The following is a 12,564-nucleotide window of genomic DNA, read 5'->3' as shown; positions in this document are numbered from 1 at the left end:
GTTCTGTGATTGCAGATGGCTTGGGCAGTCTGGGGAGGCATCAAAGGCATTGTGAGGGTCAGGGGAGAGAAGGGAGGTTTCAAGATGATACATTTAGCAAAAGCCAAATTCTTGTGACATTGTGCTTTGAGAGATGACAGCTGGGAAAGAAGAATGGAGATCTTTAAGCTTAGATTAACATATTCATGCTGTTCTTGTTCCAGTGCCAAAGCAGTACAGACTCAATAATTTGAAAAAAATTAGTCTTGCCACATGTATTGTGGAGTGTTCTTTCATGGCAATATTTTGTAAGCTGTGGATGCAGTGTGCTGATAACCTTGTATTTTAACCTTCTTGTGTAATAATTTTTTTATATCTTTTTTTTTTTTTTTAGCCTTGGCAAGGTACAAGGTTATGTATAAGACCTAATTAAAATCCATTCCAGGTTAAGCTATTAATACATCTAAGTTGGCAAGTACTTGGGTTGTAAATATACTGCTATTAGTGCTATGTGAGAGAAAAATCACTTGGAATGAAAATAGAGAATACTGTAAAAACAATACCTAAGTATTTAGAGGGATACTTTTTGAATAAATAACATGAAAGAACAGCAGTTTTATAAGTCTAACTTAAACCTAACTAATCAAGATTGGAATTTCCATTCAAATGCAAAGAAACTGTGTTTTTATTTCATATGACATAAAGGACTTAAACTATCACAGAGTTCTTTAAGCTGGAAAAAAACCTCCAGGATAATTGAGTCCAACCTTTGACCATTCCCCCCCAACCTCGTCAAATAGACCAGAGCACTGAGTGCCACATCCACTTGTTTTCTGAGCACCTCCATGCATGGTGACTCCGCTGCCTCCCTTCACAGTCAAATCCAATGTTTGACAACCCTTTCTGTGAAGAAATTCTACTTGAAGTCCAACCTAAACCTGCCCTGGTACATCTTGAGGCCATTTCCTCTTGTCCTGTTGCTGGTTTCCTGGGAGATGAGATTGATCCCCACCTAACTATATCCTTCTTTCAGGCAGTTGTAGAGACTGATAAGGTGTCCTCTGGCCCTCCTTCTCTCCAGGCTGACAAAATATAACATAAATTTACAAAAATATGAAAAAATATTGTTATTCTTTATTAAAAAGTAATGTTGATTGACTCAAAACTTGACTTTTTAGGGTATTTTTTTTAGGTACCAGTGACTAGCATTTTCCTAAGGAAATTAGGCTTTTGAGCAGCTGTCTCTGCATGTGTGTACATTTTTGTTTGCATAAATTGCAATTGGTAGGATGTCACTGTTTTGCCTGTTTATGGTGGTTATATATTACTGTATAAAGGTTTTGCAGGTTATTAATCTTAGTTTCACTTTGAGGCAATTTTAGGGGGTTTGGTTTTTGTTAGGCTAATATGGACCTGTCTCAGAGGTCTTTGACATTTTTATGGTTTTGCTTATCAGATTTTATCACTCTTATAGACCTGTTGTTCTCTGAAACATTCCCATAGACAACAAACCCACCATTTAATGTAGGGAAACAGTCGAGAAAGAAACCTTTCGAAGACTTACTAGCAGAGCTTTGAACTAGATTAATCAGGGGAAGGGATGTGCATCTGAGTGTCAGAGAGGAACAAAGAAACACCAGCACTCTGGTGGAAGCAGCAGGGAAACACCTGTAAATTGTCCCAAAGGAATTAGGGATGGCCTCTCAGAAATGGTGAAGAGGCCATTCTATGATTCTGTGAGTGGTATATTAGGTGCTGTAATTTTCTGCATCTTATTACCTAAAACCAAAAGGATATGATGTCTTAAAATGAATAAGCTTTGACTTCTATGCTATGCACACTGGTTTCTTTTGTGGTTTATATTATTATGTGAAATGTGTGTTTTGTTTTCCAGAAGATACTTTCGCTAGGTAAACTTGTTGGTTCTGATAATAAATCCTTACTGAAAGAGGCTGAAATGGTTTGTGTTAAATTTTATGCATACTGGAACACTGCACAGCTGTTCCTAGTGTAGACACGCTGTTCTTGCAGTAGAAGACATGTTTCTAGTGGAAATGGTGTCTCACCCTTTTCTGGTTTATTATCTTTAAATATTACTGAGATAATCCATTCCAGTTTTATGTTTATTGTGTGGGAACTGTCCTTTTTTTGTAGGTAGAGTTACTGAGAGAGGGAAAGAGAGTCTTATTTGTGATTACACAGCCAGTGTAATTATATGCTTTATTATAATCAGTTTACATAGAAATGTGAATGACTGGGGACATCTACTGACTTGTAAACAAAATCATTGTAGTTGAATATTTTGCAGAATTGATCAAAACCTAATTATTAAATTTTTTTCTTTTTTTTAAGGAACTTCATGTTGGTGTTGCTTATGCCAGAATATAGTAAGCAAGGCAAATTAGCTCCAGCCTTGTGTAAACGTTTAATTGGCCAACATGATGCAATTGAGCATGAATTCCAGGTGGCTTTGGAAATGAAAGAGAACTGAGCGCTCTGGCTGGAAGCTGAACGTGATGACGGCCTGGTCTATGGTAGGGAAGCTGAAAATGGAGAAGAGGCACTCCAGAGAAGACAGAAATGTGGAACAAGATGCGGGGGAATGCAGTGCTGAATCTGAGGAATGGACGAGCTCAGAAAGTGACCCTGAGCAACCATACTTCAGAGGCAGTACTCAGTGGAGAGAAAAGGAGGTTTCCACCAAACCGCATCGGCCGCTCTGCCGGTCCCCGTGTCTGGATCGCCCAAGTTTTTCACAGAGCAGTATCACACAAGACTTGAAGCTAGATGAATGCAAAACAAATTTGGACAAGGAATACCAAGCTAAAATGGATTTTGCTTTAAAGCTTGGGTATGCGGGAGATCAGATCCAGGCTGTACTGAATAAGTTAGGAGCAGATGCACTCATCAATGATGTTCTAGCAGAGCTTGTGAGACTTGGCAACAAAAGTGAATCAGAGGGACAAAGCACTGCCAGCAGTACCACTGGTACTCTGGTGTCAAGAGGCCCTTGCCCAAAGGAAATAGCAAGCCCTGAATTGTCACTGGAAGATGAAGTGGTGGATAACAGTGATAACTTGAGGCCAATTGTCATTGATGGAAGCAATGTTGCTATGAGGTGGGTGTCCCTGTCACAATATTTGAAAATAATAAATCACTAAAATATTAAAAAAATACTGATGGCAAAGTAATTTTAAGTCATGTAGACTATTACACTGATAATACATCTATTTTATGGACTCTTTAGTCTAGGCTTTTAATTATTCTGTTACTCCTTTATATGTAATACATATTCCACTTCCCCTGCCTTCATTTTAAATCCAAGTTCTTGCCTCAAGACTTTTGTTCAAGCTATTTGTAGTGTTCTTTTGTGTGGATGGGTTTAGGATTTTGAAGGCCTTGAACAATACTGAAAATTGTTTCTGGACATTAAAGGAAAGTAACTAAGTAGGGTAGGAAAACTTGGTTCTTTTTAAATTGACATTCAGTGGATGGTAATGAAATGCAGTGAATTCATGGTATTTGAGCTCTTGATGACTGAGCCTGCTCAGTAGTTAAAGCAATTTAGCTGTGTCAGAACAGGGATAACACATGAGCTAAACCTGCTGACCAGCACAGCTATACTACTGAGTGAAGTTTTGGGCATCCAAAGGAGAGCCACGAGGATGGGGGAGGGTCTGGAGGGGAAGCCTTAGGAGGTGTGGCTGAGATCACTTGGTTTGTTCAGCCTGGAGAAGAGGAGACCAAGGTCAGACCTCACTGTGGTCTTCAACATCTTCACAGGGGGAAGCAGAGGGGCAGGTACCAATCCCTTCACTCTTGTGACCAATGACAGGACATGAGAAAATGGCACTAAGCAGTCAGGGGAGGTTTAGGCTGGATATTAGAAAAAGGCTTTTCACCCAGAAGGTGGTTGAGCACTGGAACAGACTCCCAGCACAGTGGTCACAGCATCCAGCCTGTCTGAGTTCAAGAAATGTTTGCACAACATTTTCAAGCACATGGTGGAATTCTTGGGGTGTCCTACATGGGGCCAGGAGTTTGATTTTGATGCACCCCTTCTGACTTGGGGTATTTTATGCACACTTGGTTAGGTTAGATTAGGTTAGGTTAGGTTAACACTAGCCCAAGAGATACCTGTCCTGCGCCACTTTTATATGTCTGTAGAGTACAGAGTTCAGCTAGCCAATGATTTGTTTATCATTGAGTAAGTATGATTTTTTTAATGAGGGAGTTGTGTGCTGTTTTAGAGACTCCTTGGAGTTTCAGAAAACAAATTTTTGATGGGGATGGGACTTAACTTTGACACAATTACTTCTTTTCTATAGAAAGTTCTAATAAAAATGAAGAACATTTAGTATCACAGGAAAATATTTTATTAATAGAGATGTTTAAAAGCACTGATCACCCATGGCAATCGGCATTGTTCATTCCTCTTTTTGTGATAGCATTTTATGGTGCTACTTAAGGTGAGCTCAGTTTGTTGGGGAAAGTGATATTTTTCCTTAGGTCAGCTAATAAAATGAAAAAAACTGAAAAACTTCATGTTTACTTGCTTTTTCTCTGGGGATAGTAAAATTTCACCATTTACAGACTTTTTAAGTAGCAGGGTTGCTGTAATCTGATGGCTGAATAGCTCTGTACAGTTGTCTTTTTCCAGTTATGTAAGGAGACCTAGTCAAAATTTACAGATTTTGTTTTCCTTATATCCTTTGACCATGGCAGCTTTAGAAGAAAAAAACAACCAAACCACCACAACAAAAACCAAAACCAAATGTAACTTTTGTCCTTCCTGTTTCTAAAACTTGCATGTTCTTCAGCCATGGGAACAAAGAAGGATTTTCCTGCCGGGGAATTCAACTAGCTGTTGATTGGTTTCTGGAAAAAGGACATAAAGATATCACTGTGTTTGTACCTGCATGGAGAAAAGAACAGTCTCGACCTGATGCACCAATTACAGGTAACATCAAGATTTTCTTCGACCCCTTGGTTAAAAAGAAAAAAGAAAATTGTAATTTATTGTCGTATTTCTGGTGGGTCCAGTACTGGACTGTGGATGTGGTGATGATGATGTTGTATTCAACTGTTTGTTTGAAAACACAACACTTTCTTTGGTTAGGAAACAAGCATTTAAATATCTGCATGTGTTAACAATGATGTGGATTTTGTAACATTATTGGATGGTTTCAACACTTTTGGGAAGCAGTAGTTGAAATTTTCCCATTTGCAAGCATTGTTGTGTGGCATACAGGAACTGAGTCTTATTTTCTGACTGAGCATGAAATAAGTAGTAACAGACCAGGGACTCAGTAGAGCTATCTTGAACACTGAAGAGGTAGCATGTGCTTTTACCTATAGAAAATCCTTTCATTTTACTCTAGACTAACAAGGCTATTGTAATACAGTAACACCTGAGTTTCTGACATGTTCAGGAAGACTGAGTAAAGGTACATGGCTACAGAGTGGTTATGAAGTTCAAATATTGAATATTTACTCAGTGCTTTGAAACCTCAGAAATAAAATCTAAATCTAGGTGGTTTTTAATTATAATGAGGACTGTGTGTGAATATAATTGCAAGGTACTTTGTCAGACAAGAAAGGCAAGAATTTTCATAATACAGAGGTTGCATTTCTTTCTTGTAAAATGTTTTTAAAAGCTGCTCAACTAAAATTATTTTACAGATCAAGAAATCTTACGTAAATTGGAGAAAGAAAAAATTCTTGTTTTCACCCCATCTCGAAGAGTTCAGGGAAGAAGAGTAGTTTGCTATGATGATCGATTCATAGTAAAACTTGCTTTCGACTCAGATGGCATCATTGTGTCAAATGATAACTATCGAGATCTTCAGAATGAAAAACCAGAATGGAAGAAGTTCATTGAGGAGCGGCTGCTAATGTATTCTTTTGTGAATGACAAGTATGGGTTTTTTCTTCAAATGTAAATGGATTTTCTAATTCAGCATTCTCAGGAAAAACTGGTCATGTTTCATTTCTTTTTCCTTAGATTTATGCCTCCAGATGATCCTTTAGGACGTCATGGTCCAAGCCTTGAAAATTTCTTAAGAAAAAGGCCAGTTATTCCTGAACATAAGAAACAACCGTGTCCTTATGGTAAGTGCCCAAATCAGATTGATTTGTTGCATTTAAAGGTAGGTGAAGCAAGCAATTAACATCTTGTCATTACCAGACAAAATGTGCCACTTTTCATGTTGCCATCCAAGCACAATGTCCGCTTTCATACCCCTCATGCACATATTTATAAAAACAGTGTAGCAGAAAATTGAGGATACGAGATACACCTTGTACATAATACAGCTTTTTGCTATTTTATTCTGGTTTGTATTCAAGGGAGGAGATTCGTAATTAATAAAACTGGGTTAAAGCTGATTTGTTTTATATAACACTTTGTGTATGTTGTTGTGATTGAAATCATAAGCCAGTTGGAAAAAAAATGGTGTGTCTTGCCTTTGATGCAAATAGACATGCTGGATGCAGGCAGCAGAGTCTGTGACTGCCTGTATATATAAAATGCATCATTATCCTTAGAGGTTTAATATAGAAATACTACTATTGCAAAGTGATAAAAGATGTAAAGAAAAATGATAGCAACTGGTGCTATTAATGAGTTTTTGATTTACTTAACCTGAAAACCCTTTTCTTCCAGGTAAAAAGTGCACCTATGGGCACAAATGTAAATATTACCACCCAGAACGTGCAAACCAGCCTCAAAGGTCAGTAGCGGATGAGCTTCGAATAAGTGCCAAATTATCTGCTGTGAAAACTATGAGTGAGGGAGCCTTGGCCAAATGTGGCACAGGGCCATCCAGCTCCAAAGGAGAAATCAGTTCTGAAGTGAAACGCATTGCCCCAAAACGTCAGTCAGATCCAAGCATTAGGTCAGTAGCTGTGGAGCCTGAGGAAAAGTTATCAGCAGCCCGGAAGTCCGAGGCCAGCTCTGTCCCGTCTCTGGTTTCTGCATTAAGTGTACCAACGCTCCCTCCACCAAAAAGCCATGCAGCTGGTGCATTAAATACTCGTTCTGCAAGCAGTCCGGTGCCAGGTTCCTCACAGTTCGTACATCAGAAATCCTCACTGGAACATATGTCCAGTGTGCAATATCCTCCTATACTAGTCACCAATAGCCATGGCACCTCAGTTAGCTATATTGACCAGTATCCCAAATACGAGTCACTGGGGGACCATGGCTATTACTCCTTACTCAGTGATTTCTCCAACTTAAGCATAAGTAGTATCCGTAACTCAGATTATTACGGGGCTGATATGGACCAGGGGATGTATTCTAGAAACTCAAGCCCCTGTCCTGACAATTGCTTAAGCCATACAAGTAATGATTCTTATTCCTCTTACAATGACTTGTATCTGGGTGTAGCAGATGCCAGTCCAGAAGACAATGTGAAGAGCCACAGACTGCCATCGAAAAATCGTCTTCAGCCTTTCCCTCATGGTTACCATGAAGCCTTAAATAGAGGTCAGAGTTACGGAACTGAAGAGCCTAAGCAATCCCTTCGCAAACAGTCAGTTTCCCACTTAGGCCTACATGCCCAGCATCCAGTTGTTGGAGCACGGTCCAGTTGTCCAGGAGAATACCCTGTGCCTCAAAATGTTCATCCATCAGCTGCACAACCAAGCCGTGCCTTGGTGATGACAAGAATGGACAGCATTTCTGACTCACGGCTTTATGAGAGTAACCCTACAAGGCAGAGACGACCACCTCTGTGTCGAGAGCAGCACGCCAGCTGGGATCCATTACCGTGTGCGTCAGACTCGTACACTTACCACTCATATCCACTGAGTAACAACCTCATGCAGCCATGTTATGAACCTGTCATGGTAAGAAGCATGCCTGAAAAGATGGAACAACTCTGGAGAAATCCTTGGATTGGGATATGTGGTGAGCCACGGGAACCTCATATCATCCCAGAACATCAGTATCAAACATACAAGAACCTCTGCAATATTTTCCCTCCAAGCGTTGTCCTTTCTGTGATGGAAAAGAATCCCCACATGACAGATGCACAACAGCTGGCAGCTATGATTGTTGCCAAATTAAGAACGGGGCGTTAGAGCAGTACAGCCTCTTTTGGATCAATGAACCTGTACAGCACATAGGACCCAGAGGAAAACTTACATGAAGGAAGAGGCCAATCTATTGTAAATATTTTCTACTAAGATAGCATAAAGTTCTGTACACAGTAGCAGTCATATATATGCTGAGGCACTATATAAAAGTTGATTGTATTGCAAATTTTAAGATTTTAAATATAGGGATTTTTAATAGTATTTTATAGGAAATGCATACCTTGCTGCATGGATAGCTCACTAAGAACTATAATGTCACAATCAGTGTCTCAAAGCTGTTATTACAAAATTAGTGCTAGCAATTATATTGCATGTATTAGTGTACACTTACAATTTGCTTATAAATACCTAATCGGCCTCTAAAAGTATGCTCTATACATACCCAGATGACTTAGGGTTTCAGCTTTGTCATTTGACACTGCCTACTGGCATCTTAAGTACTGAAGAAAAAGTAAATTCACTAAAAATTAAAATTGTTTTAAAACTGATTTCAGATTTTCAATGTCAACATGGTTGTTGATGCTTAAATTTCAGAACTGTCCCTCAAGAGTTTGAATAACTATTATTAAATTGTTCGATATGTTGGCTCGATCCAACAGAAGCCAAATACTTTATTAAATTAGGACCAAAGCATTAAAGAATGTAAAGGCATGAGTGCCATTCAGTAAACTGAAACTTTAACTGTAGCTTCTCCAGAATCTCCTCTCAAACGTGCTGTAAACAGCTGCTGGCCCAAATGACTAGACAAGCTGAAAATAAATTGTCAGTATTATGTAAACTGGATTACTCAACTTGAAGCAGCAAAAACTGGATGTTAACATGGAAGTTCATCAGTCACTGCAGCCTTCCTCTGGGAGCAAGGATGGTGTTTGAGTGACCTGACATTCAAGGTGGCTGTACAAGATCATCTTCAAAAAGGGTGGAGGGGGAAGGCTGCTTCTTGAAAAGAGATGCTCCAGTTTGGGCTTGTGGCAAAGCTGTCCTGGTTTTTGCTCTTCAGATCCACGCAAAGGTGTGCATTTGCCTCGTGAAGGCTTTTAGAGTTCCTGTTTCAACAGGTGAGATAATTTTGTGTGGCATTGTTTGCGCAACTGGTATCTTGCTCAGGGTGGGAACCTTTGTAGCTAAATGTCTCCAAAAGAGGCGTTTATTGGTTTTTTTAAGCTGCACTGACTGTACGCCCTTTTTTGAATCCACTGTATATTTCAACATTTTGAACCATGACTAACTCGACATGTCTCGAGCTAGGACTTGTTGACTTCTACTGTAGTTTTTTTCATGAAAGTTGAGAAGGCCTGGTTTATGGCCTTTTGTTTCTTCATGAGAAGGTGTGACACTGCCTAAATGTTTCTTACTGTGAAACACACAGAACGTGAGGCTGCAGTCAGGGTTGTTTCTGGTGTTTTGATAATGGCTTGCATGCTGCTTTCGAGTTATCTGTTTGTCTGAGAAACAAAGTTTATCATTTCCTCCACTTGTGTTACTGTAGTGGTTGGTTTGATTCAAAATATCTTGTGGGCTCTTTATCATGTGCAAAATAGGTTCCTGTCATATAAAAAAACCCACCAAATGAACCAACAAGAAACCACAATTATGGGTGCAACTACAGTTAATTTACTGACATTTGATAACTGTATCATTTCACAAGGATACATTTTCTTGTGTTGGTACAGGTGATGTATATAATGACTATGTCATTATGTATCTGAAATGAAGTAACTTGAAGGTGATTCTGTACTTAAAAATAACTTAAGTTTTAATTAGTTGGTTATTCTCTCTGTTAGCGGGGAAAATAATTCAGACACTTATAATAGCTGGGGGAAAACAAATTTAACTCTTGACCAGTTTTCAAAAACATTTCATATTTTTAATTTGCAATTAATTCTTATTCTCTTGCATGATATAAGCAGCTGAGAGCAATGCCTCAAATAACCAGAAATGACCTTTTGTTTGTTGATACAAATTGTATCTCTTTTTCTTGATTGTATAAAAACTGTGTATAAAAAAAAATAATCTCTAGATTAACTTCAGTATTACATTTTCACCACAACGTTTGTGACACCATGTGTCACAGGGAAGTAGCCCATGAATAATTATGGATTTTTTATTTAAAATGGGCACTTGTAGTTTATAGACAAACAGGGACAACTTCTCAGAACCAGGTTATTATGTGCACAAATACTGTGTGTACACCTCAAAGCATTACATAGGTATCTTCAGTCTATTTATTAAGCAGATACATTCTTGCACTAAACTTATGTAAAAATGTTGCTGTTAACTCATCTGCATGTGTTTAAAATGTAACAGTAATTGCTATAGACCCTATTTTATTCTAACCAATTAATTTATTAATTATTTAGGTATGAGATGAAGTTTATTGTGCACTCATGTTTCCATCTTGCATGGAATTAAATATTTGTATGCAGAAAAATGTTTGTTCCATTTTTCTCCATTTATAAAGATAAGCTATTTTAAGAGAGGATTGATAGGTGATTTTGATGTTTTCTAATGTGGAAAACTCAACAGAGATTTCTGTATGAAGTGCTGGGTGGCTTATGGAGATATCCATTTTTGTTGGATTTGTCCAGTCATTTTAATTTTCACTAACCTTTGTTTTACTGATGGAAGAATTCCTTTTCAAACAATGGGAATGCTGTGAGAACACAAACCCAGCATACTATTTCCCTAAGGCACTTCAAAGGCAAATTGTCTATTCTGAGAAGCTACTGGCATCTCCCATGCATAGTTATAGAATTGGCAGTGCAGCCTTGTGGAAATAACCTGCAAATTTTGTGCTTGTTTAGTCCTTCTTAGAGGTAATGGAACTTTTCTATGTGATGTAGTCTTTCCTGATCAACTACTTTTAAGTGATAATTTGGTCATCCACACCTGTTTTCAGATATGTTTACAAGACAGTTCAAAACACTGACACATCCATTAATCTTTAGCGCATAAGCTTGGATTTCTTCTTACATGGAAGAGTTGATCTTATTAACACCTGATCATAACTGTCTATATTGTAAATATAAGACTTTGTATAAATGCTCTTTTTTAGAGCATGGTATTTAAATGTTTTTAAAACTGTAAAAGAACAGTTCTAGAAACTATATTTTAATAAAATCCTTGAAAAAACAATTCTAGATGAGGGGGAAAAAAGTGTGAAGGTAAAATCAGACTACTGCAGTTGTTAAGAGTTGAGCAGTAGATTTTAGTGCTTTACTGGGGCCAGAGCATTCTCTGGGAGTTCTGATTTACTTATCTTTCATCTTCAGCTATATTGCTTTCACATAATTTGTCACTTGAAAGTGTGTAACTTTAAATTCATAAATCAAAAACCAAATGCTATATGGTATGTCAGTCTAAATTATTTCATGTTTTTTGTAAGAATTACATGTCAGTAATATAGTAAATTGTACATTATTTCACTGCTGTTAGTCCTGTTGTTGTCATATTGAGCTGCAGTAGTTGGCTTTATTCATTTGTAGAATTAAACATTACTGTTTAATTGTTGTAAAATTTTATAAATCTCTTTGGGTTTTTTTGGTTGACCCAAATATAATGTAAGTCTTAATGACAAAATGAGTGAAAATGGATGTTAAACCAGTATGTGGTATTCTTAAATCTCTGTAGTGGTAAGTGGCACTGCTCTAGTTGCTGCAGCATGTAATTTATTTACTAGCATGAGTCTGTTTAGCTTTTGTAAAAATGCTTTAGCTGTAAAGTTAAAAATAGGTATGGAGAATGGTTGCTTAGAACAAGCAGAAGGAGCTTCATTGAAAAAAGACCAAACAAAACCAAAAACATCTAAGTAGGTGAGTTTTCCCCTCCATACTTCTAATGCCAGTTTGTCCCATTTTGGCATTTTGTTCAAATAATAAAGTTAAAAATACTTGGTGACATGTATGCATACCCAATCTTTATCAACCCGCAAACAGAACACTTGGTTATTGTAATTTTTAAAACTCCACACTAAGGGGAAGGAACATGCATTATTTCTGTGAAACTTTGTTCCAAAGTTGAAACATTACTTGATCTTGACTTGCCAAAAGTTTACCTGAAGCATTAGTACTCCGGGACTCGTAAGAGTCAGGCCTGTAGATGTGTCAGTTACCTCTGTGGTGAGCATTCAGCTTTCACACTCCTCTGATGTACCTATTGCTTGTTTGTGTGACAGAGCCCTCATTAAGTGTATTTCCTGCAATATTTCAACTGGAAAAATACAATTACAACATCACATAAATTATTCTTATGCCAGTGTTTGGTTAGCCTTTCAAGAGTCATTATACAATATTGCTGATTTTGGTCTGTTTTTTAGTTTGTAAATGTATTAAAAGAATTGCAAGAATCTAAAAGAAGTATAGGCTATCACCTCTTCCCCTCCTGCTCTATGTAAATGTTTTGCACAATTATTTAATAATATGAAATATGTTATAGTTTATATATATAAAAATTTTTGCTTATTTAATAAAACTGAGAGCCATTGGA

General features: G+C 37.7%; 1 protein-coding gene across 5 annotated transcripts in view; it reads left to right on the top strand.

Annotated features, from left to right (window-relative positions):
- Positions 1–12,564, top strand: part of ZC3H12B (zinc finger CCCH-type containing 12B) — a 24,653-nt gene extending 12,089 nt beyond the window's left edge. For 3 of the 5 annotated variants that reach the window (XM_021548442.3, XM_021548443.3, XM_021548445.3), the window contains 5 exons: positions 2,332–3,097; positions 4,800–4,939; positions 5,662–5,896; positions 5,984–6,090; positions 6,644–12,564. In XM_021548442.3, coding sequence (XP_021404117.1) covers positions 2,496–3,097; positions 4,800–4,939; positions 5,662–5,896; positions 5,984–6,090; positions 6,644–8,064 — 2,505 coding nt within the window. In that variant the 5' untranslated portion in view covers positions 2,332–2,495 and the 3' untranslated portion in view covers positions 8,065–12,564. The remainder of the gene's footprint in view (positions 1–2,331; positions 3,098–4,799; positions 4,940–5,661; positions 5,897–5,983; positions 6,091–6,643) is intronic. The other 2 variants (XM_021548447.3, XM_021548446.3) reach the window with 2 other exon arrangements.

This window comes from Lonchura striata, chromosome 14 (assembly GCF_046129695.1).
Source record: "Lonchura striata isolate bLonStr1 chromosome 14, bLonStr1.mat, whole genome shotgun sequence".
Lineage (NCBI taxonomy): Eukaryota > Metazoa > Chordata > Aves > Passeriformes > Estrildidae > Lonchura > Lonchura striata.
This window is presented reverse-complemented; position numbering and strand designations above follow the sequence as displayed.